Raw genomic sequence first — 24,387 nt, forward strand, 5'->3', positions numbered from 1 at the left:
TTGAAAACAAGCTAAAGTAAAATGTAATATTTTATGCATTTGTTTAAGGAAATACCTCTCATTGTCATTTAGTTAGACTTAAAGTAGAAAGAAAACTTATTTTTTTTCTTGCGATGTATCATCACTGTTTTAGGATGATTTAAGTTCATATTGTTTTTCCAAGGTTAATATGAGTGGTAATTTGTACCTTAAGGATGTTATTTGTTATTTTGAAAACCAAAACACATCTAGAAGCCACTGTGAACTTTCTTAAACTTGCTGGGAAATTTTACTTTCACAAACAGAGATTCCTTAAAAAAATCCAATCTTTATAGACTTCCTGTGTGAAGAAGAACATTTAATTAAATCTCTTAGATTAATTGAGAATCAGAAATGTGCTTCTTTCTTGAGCAAATATGATGAGATCTTTCATGCTACTTAAATATTTATCTCTTTTTTTCTTTTATCTTTTTACATTTTTATATTATTTTTTATTCTTTTATAAATTGTGTTTTATTTTTGCTCTTTATCTTGTTGTATGTAATGTGATTATTGTGTAAAAGAACTGTTATATTTTACTGTATTCTAAGTTGTATTATACAGTTTCTTGAAGTTAGTTAAAAAAAAGCTGCTTCAAGCAGAAACACGCCTTTCATTGGTCTCCTGACACATGAGTGTGGATGTTGCCAAGTCCATCAATTCTTCATTACTGACTAAATAAAGTTGCACAAGGATTTCCTTATTAAATAATCTGCATAAATCAAAGAATTAATTAATTTAAATGGCAGAAAATGATCATCTAAAATTCATAAGAGAATTACAAGACATTTAAAAATGATATAAGCTACTTATTTATTGATCTGTTGTGGGTTTATTTCTGCATTAGACTGTCCTCTAGTGGCAGAGTTTATTATATGACGCACACAGGAAGTGTCAGAGCTGAGAGGAATCGAAAGTTAACTCAAAACCCGAAAGTAATTGTCGGTGTTGGGTGTGTTGAGTCGGTGTCTCTGTATGAGCAGTAAAATGGCAGAATCCAGTGTGTCTTTGGCTCATCATGAGTTTAGTTGTTCGGTGTGTCTGGATCTACTAAAGGATCCAGTGGCCATTCCGTGTGGACACAGTTACTGTATGAGCTGCATCACAGACTGCTGGAATCAGGAGGATCAGAAGAGAGTCTACAGCTGCCCTCAGTGCAGACAGACCTTCTGCCCCAGACCCGCTTTAGCTAAAAACACCATGCTGGCTGAAGTGCTGGAGAAACTGCAGAAGAGCAAACTACAAGCTGCTGGTCCTGCTCAGAGTCCCGCTGCATCTGGAGATGTGGAGTGTGACGTCTGTACTGGAGCCAAAAACAGAGCCGTCAAGTCCTGTCTGGTGTGTCTGAACTCTTACTGTCACACTCATTTTCAGCGCCATCAAGAACTGAATCCGGGAAATCAACACAAAGTGACTGAAGCCACTCATAAACTGCAGGAGATGATCTGTCCTCAACATGAGAAACTCCTGGAGATCTTCTGCCGCACTGATCACTGCTGTATATGTTATCTGTGTATGCTGGATCAACACAAACACCATGACACTGTTTCAGCTGCAGCAGAGAGGACTGAACTACAGGTATGAACACACTTATTTCTAATAATTTATGATGTCTCTATATTATTTCTCCATTTTTGCAACCTGTTCTTTCTGATCTTCCCTCCAGCAGACATGTGTAATAGACTTTGGTCAGGGTGTTGTCATATTTAATGTTTTACAGTAAAGAAAACACTTAAATGAGGGACTAAAGTACAGTGTGTTCAGTGCACGGCATTTAGCATTTGGTTTTGTTTTCTTAGCAATTATAAAGATTTATTATTCCTTCCTTCATCGCTTTCAAAATAAGAGTCACACATGCAAAGTACGTTTAATATAAGTGTAAATAAACTAAAACAAAATGGAGACAAAATGATAACTGTTGGGCGTCACGGTGGCGAAGTGGGTAGCACGATCAACTCACAGCAAGAAGGTCGCTAGTTTGAGTCTCGGCAAGGCCAGTTGGCATTTCTGTGTGGAGTTTGCATGTTCTCCCCATGTTGGCGTGAGTTTCCTCCACAATCCAAACACATGCGCTATAGTGGAATTGATTAACTACATTTGTGAATGAGTCAATCTCATGGCAATTCGTAACTTTTTGATTTAGTGGCTAACTCGTATAAATTCGTATGATCTAATTCGTACAATTTAGTATGATTTCTCATTACCCAATGAGGGTTGGGGTTAGGTGCCACGCCTCCTTTTTAAAATCGTACGTTTTTGTACGGCTGAACAAACTTGTACGAATGTGCCACTAAACTGACAAAACCTAAAATACTTACGTTTCCTCGAGAGATCAGGCTGGTGTTTCCCATGGAAGAGCATCTGCTGTGTAAAACATATGCTGGATAAGTTGGCGGTTCATTCCGCTGTGGCGACCCCTGATGAAAAAAGGGACTAAGCCAAAGGAAAATTTAGGAAAAATAGTATAATAATTTTAATAATTAAAAATTTTATAATTTCAATAAGAATAATTTTTGTATATTTTTCATGTCTTTCAATGTGTACAATTTTTATTTTAATTCTATTTATTTTTGTTTTAAACTGAGAAATATTTAATTGAAAACAAGCTAAAGTAAAATGTAATATTTTATGCATTTGTTTAAGGAAATACCTCTCATTGTCATTTAGTTAGACTTAAAGTAGAAATAAAACTGAAAGAAAACGTACATAAAAACTACAAATATGTGTTAAAAATACAAAAAAAAAACTAATAAAATAATAAAATGAAAAAAACATTACTTGAACTGGGCCTCACTGTGGCGCAGTGGGTAGCACGAACGCCTCACAGCAATAAGGTTGCTAGTTCGAGTCTCCGTTGGGTCAGTTGTGTTGGATGAACAGCTGACCCACCGCTGCATAAAAACGTGCTGGATAAGTTGGCGGTTCATTCCGCTGTGGAAACCCCGGATTAATAAAGGGACTAAGCCGACAAGAAAATGAATGAATGAATGAATGTTGTTATTTTGAACTCATGGTAGAAAAGAAGTGGATTGTCGTTAGGTGTATATTATGTGTAAGTAAAACTCTTGACAACTGCAAGAAACAGGAAAAAACCAAAAACAAAAGTGGATGCGACAGACTAGACTGTCACTGCAGCTCCAGCTAAACAACAAATGATTGACATCAGTTGAGTTCACGTTCTGCAGGTGACTAAACTAAAAAAATGTTTTTTTGCTTTTGTTTTTAAGTTGCGGAGGTGCAGCCACTGTCGACTGTAGAAGCGACGATGTTTTGTAATATAGTAAGATTTTTTCTCTTGGGAAACGATTTACACATTTGTGAAAACCACGTGATGCAATTTATTCAATGTATAAAGCTGAAAGATGTATTTTGATTAAGGGATGTTTTTACCGTTTAACTGTTCATTTTGTTATTAAACATTTTAAAGGTTTAAAATCTGTTTTTGCCTTAAAATAAATTATTTCATGTTAGTCAGTGGCGTAGCGCAAAATGCTGAGGCCCCCCTGATGAGGGGGGGGGGGGGTACGTCATACGTCAATTTGCATATCACTGACGTCATCGCGTTTTATCGTTTCTGTTTGTTTAACAGCCTATGGTTAATAAAGGGGTATTTATAATTGCACTACACTTTATATAAGCATGTTTATTTAACTAAATGTATTGCTGTTTGAATACAGTATGTCAGTATAGATGTGTAGTGAATGTGCAGTAATCTCTCATATGTAATAAACTCAGACAAGTTCAGAAACTGTCACTAAAATATCTGTGATTGTGAACAAGAAAAGAATAAACGGTCCAATTAAATTGTTAAAATAAAGTAGAAGTAGATCGGTTTGACTGTACAAGGGAAATACCTTCACACTGCCTGTGCTAAATCATTTGTCGTCGGTACACAGAGGGGTGATCTGCTCTCGGGCTGCAGGTGGGAGAGGCTGCTGTAGAGGACTGACTGGGCCGCCTGTCAGTGCTGTGAGGCGGGGGAGGGGTCGGCGGCAACACACGCAGCTCGTTGAGAAGAGTATGGACGGTACAGTATGGACAAATGGCAGTCTAAAAAAAATCTCCAATAACACACAAAAAAGTCGCTAGATTTGTCGCTAGGGGGGTCTGAAAAGTCGCTAAATTTAGTGAGAAAGTCGCTAAGTTGGCAACATTGGCAGCAAGCAATCAGAATGAAGTAGTCCACCGCTTGAGAGGTGTTCAGAGAACACAGACGTGTGAACTTTGGTTCCGACCACAGTTGTTCCCAAGAGTTTGATTATTGCGGTTGCCGGTGAATTTTCAATTATTGAAAATCGCGACGACGCGGGGCCCCCTAATCACGCGGGGCCCCCCCCCCGCGGTGTGTGCCCTGCGGGCCCGTCCGCTACGCCACTGATGTTAGTGCTCTTATGGCTCGTTTCCACTGACTGGTACAGTACAGTACGGTTCGGGTCGGTGCGGGTCACCTTTATCAGGCTTGTGTTTCCACTACCGAGGGTACCCTTTTGGTGGGCGTGGTGTATGACAGGGTTTCAGACGATGTCATTTTCACTCAAGAAAATGTGTACAGTAAAGCTGTACGGGTCGCTTACATATCATATGAGAAGCACTTCTCACAAAACAGACGCTTTGTACACATAAATACTTGTGTATAAATGTTCATTACTAACTTTTCTATGAACATGAGTTGATTATAACTGCAGATCAATGATGGTGCGAAATAGCCTACTGTAATGTCTGTAATTATATTAAATAAATAAATGAACATATATGAACACATACAGATCCTCATAGTCTCCGATATGTTACCAATTACAGAAGAACTACACACAGCAGACATTTAGTCCTTATTTAGGTTCAAGAACAACACAAAATATAGCCCACAGCCAGAGCAAACCTCTAATCTGTGTCTGTAATCTTCAGCAGCACATGTAGCCTCTATTAGAGAGTCATTCTGTCATTCAGAGTTCATAATAGTCCAAAAGGTGAAGATAATAGTTAAACATGATAGTTTGTTCACAATTGCTGAAGAAATAATGTGCTCCTTTTTTCCTGCTTCTCCTTTGTTTTTTCGTGCTTCACTCTTGCGTTTGTCAGTGTCTGACAGGATCGGGTTTCAAAAGTACGTCAATAATCAAGCGCACGTTCTTATCACCAGCTCAAGAAGTTTGGTATTTCAGATATAGACGCGGGGCGAGCGCAAGCAAGAAAGCGAAACCGCCCGCGCTTCAGACTGGCTCGTAAAAAACTACTGGGCACAGGGTAAATCTGCTCTTCTTTTTGGCTTTGAGCCCGGGTCGACCATGGCTCAATATTATGTGAATATATATTTACGGTTTAAAAGATTTCTCAGCTGTGTATTTAAACATGGCGGCTCTTTTGTTTTCATTCTGGCTTGTTGTGTAAGCGAATGACGTATCTCTGTAAGCCAATAGTGTTCAGCTGCGCGTCTAGCTCCACCTTTTAGTACCCTATCTCGTGTATGGTACCCTTTCGAAAGGGTGCCGAAAAAGTGGTACGGTACGGTTCGATACTCCATTTGACAGTGGAAAGGGCCATAAAAGCGTACCAAACCAAACCGTACCACTCAGTGGAAACGGGCCATTAGGCTTTATTGCAATCTTTATCCCAATGGTCAGTGAATTTACTTAACTGATAACACAGAACATTCAAAAGTAGCAAATACATGCTGTCATTAATCTGTATATACAGCCTGTAGAACTCTGGGCTCAGGAAGTTCTCAAAATATAATTTTATCCTACATTTTTTTTAGATAAATGAAGGAGTAGACTATTGTTCAGTTTTTATCAGGTTACTCACTGTACCTCAATAAACTCCCCACTGGAAGGGTTTCAGGGCAAGTACGATGGATACAACTCGAGCCACTGCTGAACTTTTATTGCGTACTGTAGCGAGGCAGAGGGAAAACACAAACACAGTAGATGAAGTTACAAACAATGCCCCGGAGGGTGCTTTATTTACAAGTGGTTAAAGGGGTGAATGAGTGCTCTTCTTAAAGGTGTGTGCTCAAGTGCTCCGGGGAGATGGTGAAGGCTGGTGAGAGGTACGGTGTTGGATCGGTCACGAGCTGGATTCGGCTGTGGGAGAGACAGAGAGAGACAAGCGTTAGCGCAGGGAGTCATGTGAAATGAAGCTCAGTTTCCTCCTGTGTGGGGCTGGCTTATATCTCTCCCTGGCTGATGAGGTCCAGCTGTGAGCGATCCGGGGTTGATGAGTGATCCAGCTGGTGTGGATTTGTGCCCAGGGCGACGTGGTACTAGCCGACTCGCTACAGTACACATACACAATGTTCGTCCACAAACTAGACAGCCGTACTGACGTTACACTTGTCTGTCAAACTTTGACGTCCTTCCTCGTTTAATTAACAGTTGCTAGTAGCTTGTAGCTAGATTCTAAACCGGCAAGCGTACCGGCCCCAAACAATAACTAACTAAACGTGCATCTTAATTTATACACAGACACAACCTTTCAGCTAGCAACGGTAATACACATCTCCTGATCTATCAGAACTATGACATATATGAAAATACACAGGCACACACTTGCATACACATACAAACACACACACACTTACAGACACACAAACACACACGCACATGTATGCATGCATGCGCATACACACAACCACAGACACAATCGCATATGCGCACACACACATGCATGAGCTCACACACACAGGCACACACACTTGCATACAAATGCACAAACATGCACAAACACGCACACACACACGCACACACACACACACACACACACACACAAGTGCACAAACACAAGTGCATGCATTTTCTGAAATTTGGAGCATAATTCAGGTCTGAAGGGGTTAAAAATCTCAGACTTAGGCCAGCAATTAATCATTTAATTTAAACATTAAATTTAAAAGTCCTACTATTTAACATTTAATTTGTGTGTTAACTAAAAATTGAACAAAGCGCATTTCTTAATCATAAAAATGTGTTCATCTTAGCAAACATCCAATTGTTTCTCAGAAATAAAGGTACAGTAAGGGTTTCAAAGGGTACATACATGGCAAATATACATACCTATATTTGTTCCTCAATTACTCTGAAGCATAATAACATCCATCTTTAATAATATACATATGCAAACTATAGTGACACATACCGGAAAGTCCTACAGTTATAAAGGTGGTTGTTAAATGCAGAATTTCTCTATAAAAAAGGTGATAAAACACCTGCAAGTTCTGAAAAAGATCAAACCTTAGCCAGGTAAGTAAGGCAATTAGTTGCTTTTCTGTGGGGAATAAGTCAATATTGTAATGCATTACTTTCAAATGTAACTTTACTGGACATATTCATGCACTAACCTCATATTATTCATGCCTAGGCATATCCAGATTTACATTATATGGCACCTTTGATTTGATCAAATGTGCAGCACTCATGCACTATATTGCACCTGACATGTTTTCTAATTTGGTAAAAATTTGGTTTTCATTCATAATTACAACTTTGCAGTTATAATTATTTAACTCTTGTCAACTGTGATTCCTGCAGAGTCGGCTGAGGGAAACCCAGAGCAGCTTCCAGCAGAAGATCCAGGAGAGGCAAAAGGAGCTGAAGGAGCTGAGAGAGGCTGTGGAGTCTCACAAGGTGAGTTTGAGCAGGAGAACAGCAGCTGAAGAGGCCTTTCACACTCCAATGCTTCTGTGTGTGTGTGTGTGTGTGTGTGTGTGTGTGTGTGTGTGCGCGTGTGTGTGTGTGTGTGTGTGTGTCTGACAGCGCTCTGCACAGGCCGCAGTGGACCACACCGAGAGGATCTTCACTCAGCTCATCTGCTGGATTGAGAGAAGCCGCTCGGAGCTCACGCAGATGATCAGAGATGGAGAAAAGACTGCAGTGAGTGGAGCTGAAGAACGACTGGAGCGACTGGAGCAGGAGATCAATGATCTGAGGAGGAGAAACGCTGAGCTGGAGCAGCTTTCACACACAGAAGATCACATCCATTTCCTCCAGGTGACACACAGGACAGTGGAAGAGCATGTGGAGCAGAGCTTGTGTTTGTGTGTCTTCAGCTGCTGTTTCTGTTGTGTCTGTGTAGAGTTTCCAGTCTCTCTCCGTCCCTCCTGGATCTACAGACTCATCCAGCTTTATTATCAACTCTCCACCTGCTTTTGATCAACTTGCTGAATCTGTGTCTCATCTAAGAGACAAACTGGAGCAGTTCTGCACAGAGGAGATGAAGACCATATCTAGTACAGGTAAGCTTTACATTTCCTCACATGTATCATATTGTAACAACTAGCTGTACGTGAGTATGACTGGAGCTAAAACAACCTGTATGACTACTCTGAGTGGCTAGTGGGGCGCTAGCAACTATAGCACACAACTTTCTTCGATTTAGAAAGCCAGCAGAACACTCATGTCCCATACATCACACGACCAAGACTGTCTAGAGCAGTGGTCACCAAACTTGTTCCTGGAGGGCCGGTGTCCTGCAGATTTTAGATCCAACTCTAATCAAACACACCTGAACAAGCTAATCAAGGTCTTACAAGGTATACTTAAAACACCCAGACAGGTGTGTTGAGGCAAGTTGGAGCTAAACCCTGCAGGGACACCGGCCCTCCAGGACCGAGATTGGTGACCCCTGGTCTAGAGGACTGAAAGAATAATCAGGAGGCAGAACTATCTGTTAGCCTTTTAATTCTGAGCGAAAACTGAACGGCCCTAAACAGGTCCATACCACTGGGGTGCTTCCATTACACACTTACATAAATTCAATTCAAGGAGTTTTACGGAAGAAATACCTAAACGGGATTGTTGCGGGAGACTGAAATACGGGAGACTCCTGGAAAAAACGGGAGTGTTGGCAGGTATGTTCTAAACTATTGCCCATAATGCATCTGGCTAAAGTGCTGTGGACCAGGTCATTACATCCCAAGGAGGCCAGCTGGTGATACGGTGCCAACCAGTCCTTATGTATCAACACCCGCCTACCCCGTCCAAGCATTCGGATATGGAAGACCACCACCAGATCTCCCCGGACTCTTGGCAATGAAGAGACAGTTTGGGTGACAACTCTGGGGGCAAAAAATCCACACTTTATCTCTAGGCGCAAAGGTAGGCCCTTGAGCCTGGATGTAATACATCCACTTCTGACAAGCTCCAGCATCCTCCAGAACCTCCCTGGCCAATTTATGGACCATGTCCAGATGCTTCTTTAGCTGCCTGAAGTAGTCTAGTTCTGATTCATCATCCATTTCTGGCTCAGGAGGCGCCCCAGACACCAAGTCCACTAATGTACAGAGCTCCCTCCCAAACATAAGTGCTGCTGAAGTGCACTGACTTTTGTTCTGCTGTCCTGTGTGTCCACAAGACCAGAGCCAGATGCTGATTCCAGTCCCTCTGAAGTAAGCTGGTTAAGATGGCAAGTTGGGTGGCAAAAGTGTGGTTAAACAGCTTAACCAGTCTAGACCCCTGGTAACTGTGAAGTTTATTGGCACCCTAAACCGAGCTAACATTTTGTCCACCAGACACTGTGCAGATGTGGAAATGCTTTGGTTTAGCACAGCATATTCCTCTTGTCCCTTTGTAAAACAATCCATGGCAATCAGATAAAAAAGTTGCTTTGTGATGGGACAGGGACTAAAGCCTGATTTATACTTCTGCGTCAGGTGACCGGCATAACCCACGGCGCATGCAACGCGCGTGGCTGTGCATTTATACTTCTGCGCGCTGTTTCTGTTGGTCTGCATTAACACTTCTGAAACGCTAGTTGGCAGTGAGGTGTAAATGTTCCTCTGTGTCGAGTTTCTTCGCTTGTTTTGCTTTTCCTGAACACTTCCGGGATGTACAAGTGGCTCAAACTCGCTCATTTTGTGGCAGGAACTGGCGGATGTGCAACAACTTTAACTATGAGGTAAACACAAAACAAAACTTTCCATCCGGAGCTCCTTCACGGGACTCCACACTTGTAAACAATCGCTCGCGCCATTCGCGCAGCTCTCGGTCCCGCCCAGGCTCGTCAGCGCTACCAAGCCGACCAATCACAGAGCTTACGCTACGCGTCGTTGCGACGTGTAGTTACATTTTTTGAGAGGTGCACGTCAGTGACGGCGACGGCCACGGCGAAGGGCTATCTATGCATCAGCGCCGTAGCATACGCCGGCGTTTGACGCAGAAGTATAAATCAGCCTTAAGGTGTCCACCCCGATTCCTCTCCATTCGTGCCCCAACAAAGTACTGCTGCAACGGTGCTTGAGAGCATTGCAGTGTACGTGTGGCTCTGTATACTGGCAGCACCCTAGCCAATAAACCTGCTGCCACAACCCGTGCACAGTCTTGGAGTTCCCGAAGTGGATGGAACCCATTGCCCCATGCACCCATCAGAGCACCTCCGACTGAAAAGTGAAAGGAAAGAGTGAAAGTGAAAGAGTTGCAGGTGGTCGATTCCCCCTCCCAGGGCCTGCCACTGTCTGTAGATCACGCCATCGTGGAGTTCCAGGCTGCCCCTCTGAGAGTGTAGCGTAGTGCCTCGATCTAAGGCCCCTTTGAAGAGACAGCTGGTCAGTCTGGACATACTCGAGCTTCCAACCAATTCTTCACCACACTCGATCAGTGGCCTTCTGCAGCTGCTCAACTATAAACAGCTCTCCATCACTACCACTATCACTCAGCCCTGCTGCTGTCAGAGTTCCCAGTTCTCTTTCTTCTTGCCACAGTATCTGCACTCAACAGTGAGGCATAGATATCTGGAGAGAGCATCAACATTAACATGCTGACTTCCTGGTCTGTGTTGAATACTCCATACTCTTGCAGTATTTCCAACCACCTTGCCAACAGCCTTTCTGGCTGGCAGATATTTAGCATCCAGGTGAGGCTATCATGATCGATTCTAAATGTGAAATTAGTACCAATTAAATAGGGCCTGGAGTGATGGACAGCCAGGACCACCCCTAGCAACTCCCTTTGAGTGACACAGTAGTTCCTCTCTGGATGGAAGCTGAGGCTTCAACTGTAATAGGCTACCACTTGCTCTCCTGTCTTTCCTCCCTGGGAAAGTATACATTTGCAGTATCCACCAGGCAGGGCTGGCTGAAGTCAGGGAGAACAGGAGCATAAGTGAGGGCAGCATTTAGCTGTCCACAGTACAGTCCTTAGACCAGCTGAAGTGTCTGCCTTTATCTATCAGCAGATTCAAACAGAATTTCTGTCACAGGAGGCCAGGCCCTGGAAGCTCCTAAGCTTAGTGAAGTTGGTTGGTGGGGGCCAGTTCTTCACCACAGCCACCTTTTCTGGGTCAGTTGCAATTCTGCTCCCACTGACTTGTAGTAGTAGGCCTCTGTCAGTCAGTGTTGACCATGGATGAAGTATCCTAATTCTTATCTTGAGACATGTGCGTTTGTCTAAAACAGCGTCATTGGTGGCTGAAGAGGCCAATACGAAAGAGGTATTCTTTGCCACAGAAGTCGCATTGATAGGTGGCTCCCTAGCTGTCATTGTTCCTCACTTTTTGACGAACTCGCTTGTCCTCTGACGCACACATCATGTTCTTTTCACCTGACTTAAGCTGTTTGGTCAGGGTGCACCTCCACTTCAGGCGGTCTGCTGCAAGGTCTTTCCAGGATTGTGTGTTTAAATCGAGTTCTTCACCACAGCCACCTTTTCTGGGCCAGTAGCAAGTCTGCTCCCACTGACTACATGTCTCAGAATGTGCATCTGACAGGTGAGCAGGTTGCACTTGTCTGGGTTCAACCACAGTCCAGCACTGTGGATGGCTGTCAGTACCTCTTTAATTTGAGGATAGCCTGGTCAAAGTCTCTTGCATGAACTAACAAATTGCCAAATAAACCACACAGTGGGTGCGGGGAATATCTATAAGGATTTGCTCCATCAGTCTTTCAAGGGACCTGGGGCATTACACAAACCAAAGGGCATCACCCTGAACTGACACATTCCTAGTTAATGTGGTCTTAGGCCAGGCCTCTGGCTCTAACTCTACTTGCCAACACCATATGCCGATTATAGGCACAGAACACACTTAAATGCTCTCCACTCCACCTTCCCAGGTTCTCAACAGCAACAGTCTCAGATGAGGGTGAGGCAGGTGGAACTTGCAGTGATAATGGCTGGAGTATGCAGGCCCGCAGTGCCCTACAATGGGGTAGTCTACATGAAGTGGTGCCAAGGGCCGGGATGAGGATTCTGTCACTGTCTCACCCGAGGAGTGTTAAGGCTGATTTATACTTCTGCGTCAAACGCCGGCATATGCTACGGCGCTGACGCATAGCCCTTCGCCGTGGCCGTCGGCGTGGCTGACGTGCACCTCTCAAAAATTGTAACTACACGTCGCAACGACGCGTAGCGCAAGCTCTGTGATTGGTCGGCTTGGTAGCGCTGACGAGTCTGGGTGGGACCGAGAGCTGCGCGAATGGCGCGAGCGATTGTTTACAAGTGTGGAGTGCCGTGAAGGAGCTCCGGATGGAAAGTTTTGTTTTGTGTTTACCTCATAGTTAAAGTTGTTGCACGTCTGCCGGTTCCTGCCTCAAAATGAGCGAGTTTGAGCCACTTGTACATTCAGGAAGTGTTCAGGAAAAGCAAAACAGAAGCAAAGAAACTCGACACAGAGGAACATTTACACCTCACTGCCAACTAGCGTTTCGGAAGTGTTAATGCAGACCAACAGAGACAGCGCGCAGAAGTATAAATGCACAGCTACGCGCGTTGCATGCGCCGTGGGTCACGCCGGTCACTTGACGCAGAAGTATAAACCAGGCTTTACCCTGAGGCGATCTTGCCCATTGCCAGGGACTTGGGGCTGGGCAGTCTCTGGCAAGGTGTTTCCCATGTCCTCATGTATTTAAATAATAAAACACAAATCAACTCTTAACAATTCCCATAATGCACCTGGGTATGGTGCTGTGGGCAAGGCCATTCAATAGGATTAGAAAAGCATTTGTATAATTTTTCTCTAAATCATCTGTTTGTTCCCACAGTGAGAATCATTAACATCATTTCCACTCCTGAACCAAAGGCTCAAAAGGAATTCCTGTTTAAGTGTAAGTCACTCTGTTCATACTGAAAATTAAAGATTCTAATTATAAATTCTTACTATATATCATTAATCAGAATAAACTGTGCTGAGCTGCTCAAAACAACCCCGATTTAAATAAAACACATTGATTTATATGCAAGTTATTTGATAACTCAATGTAAATAACAAAGTGAAGTGTTATTTAGTCTGAGCACTGCCACAGACCTTCGCCTAAACATTTGAAGCATACAGCACATGTTTCTGGAAACACTTCAGCAGATCCTCGGTCATCCTCTGATTAGTTTTAATATACAGGATTTCTGCAAAGTGTCTAGTGTGCAGACATCCTAATCAGCCCGCTGAAGAACGAATCTGAGCTGATTAAAAAGCTGCAATGTTTATTCTGATGACAGTGCACATTAATAAACGTTAACTTTCTGAGACAGTCATGAATCAGTGATTTACTGCCTGCACACCGTCTGTTATTGTGAGGATCACTGTGTGACGATGAGCATTTATCAATTTCTTAAAGACTTAAAAGCTCATTATTGTGACCAAACAAGTGTGCCTGGTCAAAATAAACAGTAACAAAACTGTGACCTCTGTGTGATTTTACACCCCCAGGAACACCGACACATTAATTACCCCTAATGTTATTTTTGTTTGTTTCTGGATTTTGTTAGCGTGTGTGTTATTTTGACTTTGGCGAACCTCTACCTGTTGGTCTGCTTCTGCTTTCAGTCGTTCTCACCGGAGATTCGGGTGTTGGGAAGAGTAACCTGCTGTCGAGATTCACACAAAATGAGTTTAATCTGGAGACCAAAAGCACGATAGGAGTGGATTTCGTCACCAAGAGAATTCAGGTGGACGGAAAGACCATAAAAGCACAGATCTGGGATACCGCAGGACAGGAGCGCTTCAGAGCCATCACCTCTGCGTGAGTATAGGCAGAGTGTTTTGTGGCTAATTCGTACAATTTCATTAATTCGAGTTCAGTCATATAAAAATGTACAACTTAAAAAAGGGGGCGTGGCACCAAACCCCACCCCTAAACCCAGTCGTCATTGGGGGATAAGCAAGTCATACTAAAACGTACTAATAAGATCACACATATTCATCCGAATTAGCCGCTATAGCGAAATGTTACTAATTGCTGTGAGATCATCACACATCTGGATGATTGGGGTTTAGTGTTTAGTTTAGTACAACGGCTTCTTAAAATCCTTTAATTTAAAAGAAAGTACAATTGAATGCTGTAATGTGGACGTTTTTGACTGTGTTTGCAGATATTACCGTGGTGTGGCCGGTGCGCTGCTGGTGTATGACATCACCAAACACCTGACCTATAAAAATGTGGAGCGCTGGCTGAAAGAGCTGCGAAAACATGCCGACAACAACATCTTCATCATGCTGGTGGGCAATAAGAGCGACCTGCAGCACCTGAGGGCCGTGCCCACTGATAAGGCCCGCGCTTTTGCAGGTACAGCACTCCACAGACAGCCTGATGCTGCGTTCACACCAGACGCGGAACGCCCGGATAAATCGCGATATTCGCGCGTAAATAACCGCGTGAACATTTGAGTTTACTCGCTTCATTCGCGCATCAAATTCACCTCAGAACAGACGCGGATTCACGTGATGGGCAGGGCTTCTATCTGTCCGGTGACTCTAGCTTTATAGCTAAATGGCTAACATGGATTTTATTGAGAAAATAACTGTTTATGTGCATTATGAAAGCTGAAAAACAGCATTGATACGTTTAGTCTGAGTCCACTAGATCCTTTCAGAGGTGCATCCAGCTCTGTGAGCTCATAAACTCCTCCAGAAACTGAACCTGGATGACGGAGGATTTCAGCGGTGCTTCTGACTGAGCCGAGCATAGTTTGATGAACAGGCAATACGTCACAATCACGCCCCCACAAGAGCGAGCTCCTGATTGGTTAACGCAGCGCGAATGTCCGCTAAAGTTTAGATTTTCTAACTCGAGTGATTCGCGTCAAACGCAAAACGCTCAATTTGTGCCACGCTATTCATGCGTATCGCGCCGCAGGATGTCTATTTGCGCGTTTGCATTGACTTAAAATGTAAATCACTCGCGCTTGACACGCGTTCCGAGTCTGGTGTAAACGCAGTATTAGACTGGAGGACGAGCACAGATGGAAAAATCATGACCCATATGAAAAATTCTATAGTAATATAAAGCAAATACTGTTGTGTTTTTTAATTAATCTGTTAGGCAGGATTTACATTAAATTCATAGACATATACATTAGATAATGCATACTGGCCCTGAGCATGTGTCAATACCGCCGCCATATTGGTACAGTGCTCCCAGGACAAAAGTCATTCAACCACACTTAGGCAAGACTGTAGCCTGGTTTATACTTCTGCGTCAAGTGATCGGTGTGACCCACGGCGCATGCAGCGCGCGTAGCTGTGCATTTATACTTCTGCGCACTGTTTCTGTTGTTCTGCAATAACACTTCTGAAACGCTAGTTGGCAGTGAGGTGTTTATGCTCCTCTGTGTCCAGTTTCTTCACTGGTGTTTTGTTTGTTCTGAACGCTTCCTAAATGTAGAAGTGACTCAAACTCGCTCATTTTGAGGCAGGAACCGGCGGACGTTCAACAACTTTAACCATGAAGTAAACACAAAACAAAACTTTCCGTCTAGAGCTTCTTCACGGGACTCCACACTTGTAAACAATCGCTCCATCGGGCTCGCACTGCTCTCGGTCCCGCCCACACTCATCATCGCTACCAAGCCGACCAATCACAGAGCTTGCGATATGCGTCGTTGCGACGTGTAGTTACATTTTTTGAGAGGTGCGCATCAGCTATGCCCACTGCATAGGGCGATGCGTCAACATGTAGACTGCGCCATAGCATACACGTGCTATTGACACAGAAGTATAAATCAGCCTTGTAGGCGCCGCTTCGTAGTAGTAACGACCAAACTAAGAAAACAAAGCACAAGGGCAGAACATTTCACAGGTAAAATTTCATTTTTTATGATTTTGTATGTTATGAAATTGTATGCTCAACAAGTAACGCTATTGATGATAATACAGTCACCTACTGCACTGATCATAAGGCAAATTAGCACCAACTTGCACCAAATACTCGGCTTATGCTAGTTTGGCTGAAGAAAACCAGCAAAAATGTTAATGTAATATGACAACAAGATGCTGCAGTGCCAGAAACTTGTATTATTGTTGGCTAAGTGAAGTAACGGCTAGTTTTTGAAGTAATTTATAAGGTGTCTGAAAACATAACAGTGCCTGCGCCTCAATGTGCATACTGTCCACCCTTAATTATTGAATAGTGCAAATGTTACATACCATTTAGATAAAAAAGGTGGATGTGCATATTGAGACGCAGGGATATCGAGGGCTCACATGAATCATTCATAACAGAGCTTCATACACAAACGAATCACTCCCTCCATAACTTAGAAGTGAGGGGGGAATTCAGCACATATGGATTAAAGCAAATTTACCAGGGAGGGAGGATAATACATTTGCATGCACACAAACACACGCTCTTTTTATCAATATGGAAAAGTGATGTAAAATTATGATTTTCGTAATTAAAAAAACATATATATTTGCATACTGACCAGCGGGAAAACTCCTGATCACATAGATATATGTATATATGTGTGTATATCTCTGCAAGGTTATAATAGTTTAGGATTTTTCATTAGTTTTAGTTTCTATTTTGCTTTGACTTTTTGTTTTCAAATTCAGTTACTTTTTATTAGTTTTAGGGGAAGATTTACTAGTTTTTATTAGATTCTATATTTTAAAATGACTTAGTTTTAGTTTAGTTTTTATTAGTTTCAGCATTAGTTTTATTTATTTATTGTTTTCTAAATGAGGATATTTGTTAGGTGCAAGATTCAAAATCAATACAATAAATATTGTATAATAAAAACTCAGCCGTACATTTTTTGAAACCTGTATTTAGAGGATACATGAACAGTGTCATCCACCAATACCATCTACCCATCCTCAAATTCTAATACAACAGCCCACAAGATAGCAGCCTTAAGTACAATATGTGTGCAAGAGTGCTCTGAGGTTAGATACACAGTAGTGATGGGAAGTTCAGATCTTTAATGCGGATGTTTGGACTCAACATTATGTAGTCAGCAGTAGTCATTTCAGTCAGTTAAAACATCACCATGATCTGAAAAATGTCTTAATGTAAAGTTTTGTAACCCACTGAATCATGATTCACTTATTTAAACTCCATTACGATAGTGTTATGAAATAAACTTACGTTTTTCCCCAGATGCTCTCATTTAAGCCATTGGTTTACCCGCAGTGCTGTTGTTTAAGTTTAGTGCAGTCACAGCAGGCTGCCATGTACTGTTTGTGTTTGGGTCACTGAATCACGCATGCATGCAATTATCAGTTCACCGCTTCTCAAATTTGATCTCAGTGTAATGTCACTGTTCCAATAACCGAATGAGAGTATATATCAGATTATTTAGAGTCAGAGGGGGTATTAGGCTTGTTAAAAAGTAAGTAGTTTGTGGATAAGTGCTTACTGGAGACGCGAATCATTCAAAATGATTCAGTTCGTTTTGGTGAACTAGTTCAACCGGTTCACTTAGAACAGGGGTGTCCAAACTTTTTGGGCCGAGGGCCAGATGCAAAAAAAAAAAAAGTTGTCCCGGGGCATATATTACATGCATTATACAGACACGCGTGTACTTTTTGATCTCTATCGGCACCAGTGTAAAAGCTAAAGGCCTGATGTTTTATTTTATAATGTCTTTTGATATTAGATTCCTTCATTACTGCAACTGATTCCTGGCAAATTAAACAGACACATATTCCACTGACCTCTGTGAAGAAATATTCTTTGCCCCATCGTGGCTGAAATTTCCTGCACTGTTGATTTTCCTTTTTCTTGCTTGTGCCATGGCTCGCCAAAACATGATTATGAATTATGTTTCTTTCAGTTTGTTCAGTTCGATTAACTTCATAACAGGAACTGCTGCCTAATTGAAGGCATGTGATAGCGACACCCGGTGGTTATTTATTGAATTACGTTCATTTTTGTGTAGCAGGACAGATTCTATTAATATTCATAAAAAGCCTCGCGGGCCGCCACAAAACTGATCCCGCGGGCCGTAGTTTGGACACCCCTGACTTAGAAAATCCGGTTAAAAAGATTAATTCGTGATCGTAACAGTTTGAAGTGCCTGTAATGCTGTCACCTTGCTGCTGTCATGTCCACTCGTTGTTTTTGTCGCGGGAGCAACAGCGAGGATGACTGGAGGAGAACCCGCTTGATCTGGCCAATGGCAGCTGGATTACAGACTCTGAGGTGCCGTACGGGTCAAACACCTGCAGTGCAGATTATATTTACTTCTAAAAGTATTACAGTAAGATTATGCATGAAATACATTCACAAATACGAAAACTAATGAGGTTTTTGCTATCATTTTAGTTAGTTTTTTTATATGTACACAATACAGTTTCAGTTAGTTCTAGTTTTCTTATAAACTCTAGTTTTTATTTCAGTATATTTATTTCAATATTTTTATTAATAACAATTATTTTACATTTTAGTTTTCGTTTTTTTCATTTGTTTTTGTTAACTATAGTAACCTTGGGCTTCAGATGGCCAGTCAGCCACTGCACCTTGGTCCCACATTCATTTTTAAAGGCGCGCTACCCTGTACCAAAATGGCGACTCTATTCACGTATAGCGTAGGCGACATCTAATGTAAATATCTATACACTACATTAAGGCAAACATGTCTTGATACCCAGAGTTCCCTTTAAGAGCTGATGATATTAAACATGTTTTGCTTGCTTACAGAGAAGAATAACCTGTCATTTATCGAGACGTCAGCTCTGGACTCAACTAATGTTGAAGAGGCATTCAAAAACATCCTAACAGGTACAAACACACATGACAAACACACATACAGAAGCAATAAAGCAACTAGCATGATTAACATGACAGATAGACTTAAAGCCAAAATTATTATAGTTAGGAAAGAAAGTAAAAGGAAATAAAATATTTCTTAAGGGGGCTAATAATTTTGACCTTAAAATTATTTTAAATCTAAAAGAAATCAGCAAAAATGTCAACAATTCTGTGCTTTTCCGTCAATATGGGGTGCTGTGTGTACATTAATGAGGAACTTGATTTTAGCAAATGGCTGCAATATAACAAAGAGCGAAATTTAAGGGGGTCTGAACTAGGGATGCACGATATATCCGCGCCCATATCGATATCGGCCGATAAATGCTATTTTTAAGATTATCGTTATCGATCCGATGTCATAATTAGGTCGATATATTTAAGCCGATAAATTACGTAATTGTGCAGACCTGCCTGCCTCACGCTCGCGTGGGCGGAACTTGTTCAGACTTGTCCAGTGCACTATAATGGATCTCTCCTCACACTGATTATTCCCTCAAAGTCCGTCCTTTCTTCGCGTGGCTTGCTGTACGTTAATAAGTCAGTAAGTAACCACGTTCCTTGTCATTGTAGATATTTTTGATTGAGTGTCATTGTGTATTTTGCTTTAAATCGCCTCAGGAAATATATTACATAAGTAAACCTTTCCTGCTCTGTCTCTTTGTTGTGTAGAGATAGCAGGGGAGATTCACTTATTTCGGCCGAATAATGTTAGTTTCGGGGTGAACTCTTTTAGTTGCAGCTGGTGAATGAAAGAGGACACGTGTAACTTGGTCCAAAATATTTATTACTTTCCGTGAGGTACAACAAGTAAGTCACCAAAGAAGGAACATCACAGACAATGGTCTCATTGCGAAAAAACCGCTCCTCTTTTCTCTTTCCCTCTCCCTCCGCTTCACACACATACCCCAAACTGCAGCCCAGTCCCGTTGAAGGACCCGCACATTTTACAACATGTGTAAACATAACGGTTGTTTGTAATCTTATTATTTGTTATTATCAACGTGTTGCTTGTCATGTGTTGTTGATGTAGGATAGTATTCAGTTTGATCGGATTATTCATATTGACTATAACAAGCTCGCGTGAGAGCTGTCACCGCACACACACACACACACACACACACACACACTGTAGCACGGGAGAGAGGTGAATGCAGTCTAAGGGGTTCTTAACTAGCCGCTCATTCTGTCTTTATATTCTGCTCTGTGTTTGTCATAAAGTCAGCTCAATGCAGGTTTTGTATCAAAATCTGACTCTTATGGCAACTCTGCCTCTACAGTTGAGTGAAACTCTCAACGGTTTATCATAAACTTTTCATCGATCATTTTCCCCGCAATTGACGGCAAGAACGAGCGCAGAAGCGCTGTCTGATTGACAAGCAGCAGCTACATGTGACATGTTAAAACGCCAAATAGGATAAATCTGTGCCGCATATTCTAACAGTACGAAAACGTATTATCTGTATTTAGCTGTTGGCTTGTACGGTGGCTCTAAACTGTCAAAACACCTCTAAAAACCTTTTTCGGACATGACATATTTGTACATGTGTACATCACTGTAACACATTTTATTCATGACCATTTGAGCTGGTTTCAGTCCTTAGCTCTTTAATTTTTATCCTATTTAAATATATTTAACTTGCATGTTAATTAAATATCATTTTGTTTTTTAAACTATTATTTTTATGCAATCAACTTGCATGTTCATTTGCTATAAAGAAAAGGAAATAATTTTTTGCATGCAGATTTATGTGAAATCGTGAATATAGGTCTATAATCACCTTGCAATTTCGAAATCATAGCTTTTTTGCTTTGAGTATAGACTATTCAGTTCATAAGAGCAGTTCAATCTTTTATGAAGTTTGCTGTATAAAAATATAACAATTTAAAATATTTATAATTATCGACCTATACATATCGGCTATCGGCCTCCAAGTCTGAAGAATTATCGGTTATCGGTATGGGCCAAAAACTCCATATCGGTTCATCCCTAGTCTGAACACTTTCTGCTGTATATAGTCATACTGCACAGCCCTAAGCTCAGCCAATCAGATTTAGAATGAATGTCTGTGATGTTATGTTGATTGCTAACTCCTCCTAAACAGCATTAATCTGCCTCTGTCTCTCTCTGTTTGTACAGAAATCTACCATAACGTATCAAAGAAGCAAGTCGGCTCATGACAGGTCTCTCAGGAAATAATGTTGTGGACATCAGTGTCAAGCCCACCACAGACGGACAGAAGAGCAGCAAACAGGAAATAATAGAAAAGTTCTGCTCATTCACTTACAAAATATTCAAAAGCGACCATTTAAAAGTCCGGGGTCGTCATGATTTCGGTTTTTAAATTAATCAATATTTTAAATAATAAATAAAGCTTTAAAATTGATCAACTTTAATGGAAAAAAAACCCAGAGGAAACCCACTTCATCAGGGGGGCCCGTCAGCGATCCCTGCAGAGGGGGCTCCGCATTTTGCGCTACGCCACTCGCACTTGGATTCACCTGAACTTTATTTACGCGTGACAGTCTGACTCCATCATGAGCTTGGAGGACTGCATCCATACATCTCTGACATGACTCCTTCATCTTACCCCAGACATGCTCAATAATGTTCATGTCTGGTGACTGGGCTGGCCAATCCTGGAGCGCCTTGACCTTCTTTGCTTTCAGGAGCTTTGCTGTGGAGGCTGAAGTATGAGCAGGAGCGCTATCCTGCTGGAGAATTGTCCCTCTCCTGTGGTTTGTAATGTAATGGGCAGCACAAATGTCTTGACACCTCAGGCTGTTGATGTTGATCATCCACTCTGCAGATCTCTCCATACTGAATGTAACCCCAAACCATGATTATTCCTTCACCAAACTTGACTGATTTCTGTCAGACTCTTGGCTTCATGTGTGTTCCAGTAGGTCTTCTGCAGTTATTGCGATGATTGGGATGCAGATCAACAGATGATTCAAGGGTAACATCGACCTTCTGCCACTTTTCCAAATGATCAACTAGAAGTCAAGTTATTATTTGTAGCTCTTACAACTGGGATCGACAATGAGACTTTTGTCAGGCGTATTTTTTATTATTACTTTATATAGATAGAATGAATAATATATCAAAATCTGTAAAGTCACGTCTGCAGAAACACAAGCTGAGGTAAATGAGTGACTATATTTGTGTCCTGCAGTTTTTGCATTTGATTTGTTTTTACCAAACCTGGTTATCGTGGCGAGCAGTAACAGCTTCACATCCACACACACTGAACAACACACATCATAAACCTCAGTTCAACGCAACAGATGCACACAAAGAGCAGAAAGAAGAGTGAGTCTGTTTCCACATCAGCTTTATTTGTGTTGTAGATTTACATCATCATCATTACAGCTACAGATCTGTACAGACACACACTGATCAACACAACACATGCAGCGACGATACAGCAGAAAACCTCCACACACACACACACACACACACACACTGACTGATGCTCATAACAATGCAGGACTCTCCAGATAAGGCCATGTCATTCCTCAAAACCCCAAACACACGTTTAGAGCTGGAGAAACACGAGGCTTTAATCTGTCGACGCATTTGTGATAAAAAAAACCCTCAATCACATTTACATTAATGCACATTACACACACTGCTTTGAATATTTCTAAATAAATATATTACTTTCCACTGTATTTAATATTATATTTTTCTCCTGGAGAAAGTCTTTTAGTTTGGCTGGTATAAAAAAATAAATAATAATAAACCATATTCTGCCTAGTAACCCAAATAAAGCCTTTAAATTTCACTTTAAACAAATAAACATTAAATATTATGTACTGTCCTCATGACAAAGACAAAGAAAAACACTAGTTATTACAACTAATATGTTTTAACGTGTGTTCTCTGTTGGGAAATGTTTTAAAATGAATAAAACATTGACAGGAGGGTGAATAATTTAGTCTTTATAATAGGCTAGTTGAAAATAATCCTTATAATCAAAGCTGGTAAACAAACACACCCATAACTTAAAGCCCCGCCCACTTTAAACCATCTCCACTATAGTTATGATACGCCCCTTAATGCTGATTGGCTGCAGGTGTTTTGAATCTTTTTAAAGCATTTTCAGATATTGTTTATTGCATTTTTGTGTAGTACTGTGTGTTAAAATTGTATAACAATACACAATCGGTATGATCATATAATGCATAAATGTTTTATTTATTGCACAATTTTAAAAATTGAATATGTGATTTTCTAAAAATCAATCAAGATGAATATTAAAGAGATGTACTTTTAGAAATATTGCATCAAAATCTCTAAATATTACATAAAAATGCACAAAAATGTGTGCTGTCAAAAGATTAACTGTGATTAATCGCATCCAAAATAAAAGCTCATATTTATATTATTTATATTATTTATATTATATATATATATATATATATATATATATATATATATATATATATATATATATATATATATATATATATCTGTGTTCTGAACATTATATATATATTTATACGACAGCTCTCAAATCTGATTGGCTGATAGCCGTGCAATATACTGCAATAACAGCACTTGTACAGCCTCTTCACTCTTGTGTGTTACTCCGCCCACATAGAGTGACAGCAGATCAATAAACTCACTACAGTTTGACAAATATTGCAGCTGTTGGACAACATAATGTACCTTTGAGGCTTTTTTTAGGCGAGAATGTAGTTGTTTAGATTGTAATTATGCAGTTTATTTATGAGGATAGTGCCTATTTTAAATATTTATAATTTAGAAGGGACAGCGCATCGGCATCCATCAGCCAGTCAAACTGAGCAGAGCAAAGATGGTTGATGTTCTGTTGCAAGATGGTGACAGAGTCTGCATAATAAGCCCTTAGAGGAGAAAAAGTCAGTGTGATTTTAAATTACAGCTGAACAAATCATATTATATATATCTGGTAAGAGACCTTCTAAGTCGATTTCTCTCTCTTTAGTATGTTGTAGTGCTGTATTTATACCACAGTCTGGTAGTGTTTCTGATTGTGTTTGCTTTGCTTTTTTGTGGTTAATTATTGTGATCTCCCGATTGCAACAGAGACATACTGGGAAATCTCTGTAGACTGATGGCATTTCATGCCGTTCAGCTTAATGATCTTAAAATGTGAGCAAAATCAGCTGTTTTGTTGTCACTACAGACATTACACTAGAGAATCATTTAAACACTAGCTCTTAAGTGAAGTTGGTGAATTAGTAACAGCTTCTGCTGTTCTGACATCAGCTGCAGATGTGAATGAACGGTGGAAGAAAGTAGTTCCTCTTACAAAAGGGTTTTTAGACTCTCCGTGTTTGATTTTATTTTTTATACACACGATTATGCCATCGAACTGTTGTTTTTAACGCAATAACACATGAGTAGCAGCGCCATATGCCTGTATATCAGCACTGGT

The 24,387-nt window shown here is 41.1% G+C and overlaps 3 protein-coding genes across 3 annotated transcripts in view; 2 read left to right on the forward strand and 1 right to left on the reverse strand.

The window, feature by feature from the left end:
• pip5k1cb (phosphatidylinositol-4-phosphate 5-kinase, type I, gamma b) overlaps positions 1–24,387 on the reverse strand; it is a 754,787-nt gene that overhangs the window by 596,576 nt on the left and 133,824 nt on the right. The window lies entirely within an intron of this gene.
• On the forward strand, positions 487–22,636 carry LOC100536182 (E3 ubiquitin/ISG15 ligase TRIM25). The gene is given in 10 exon segments (XM_087241758.1): positions 487–1,596; positions 7,539–7,634; positions 7,764–7,997; positions 8,083–8,102; positions 8,104–8,242; positions 12,980–13,042; positions 13,759–13,954; positions 14,304–14,497; positions 18,854–18,934; positions 21,102–22,636. Coding segments are annotated over 5 exon segments (1,038 nt in total). The 5' UTR covers positions 487–993; the 3' UTR covers positions 8,189–8,242; positions 12,980–13,042; positions 13,759–13,954; positions 14,304–14,497; positions 18,854–18,934; positions 21,102–22,636.
• LOC147846572 (ras-related protein Rab-11B) lies at positions 12,885–15,958 on the forward strand. The gene is made up of 5 exons (XM_087240205.1): positions 12,885–12,894; positions 12,980–13,042; positions 13,759–13,954; positions 14,304–14,497; positions 15,945–15,958. The coding sequence occupies exons 1-5, from the start codon at positions 12,885–12,887 to the stop codon at positions 15,956–15,958; spliced, it is 477 nt and encodes a 158-aa protein (XP_087096331.1).

This window comes from Danio rerio, chromosome 2 (assembly GCF_052040795.2).
Source record: "Danio rerio strain M-AB ecotype USA chromosome 2, GRCz13ab, whole genome shotgun sequence".
Taxonomy (NCBI): domain Eukaryota; kingdom Metazoa; phylum Chordata; class Actinopteri; order Cypriniformes; family Danionidae; genus Danio; species Danio rerio.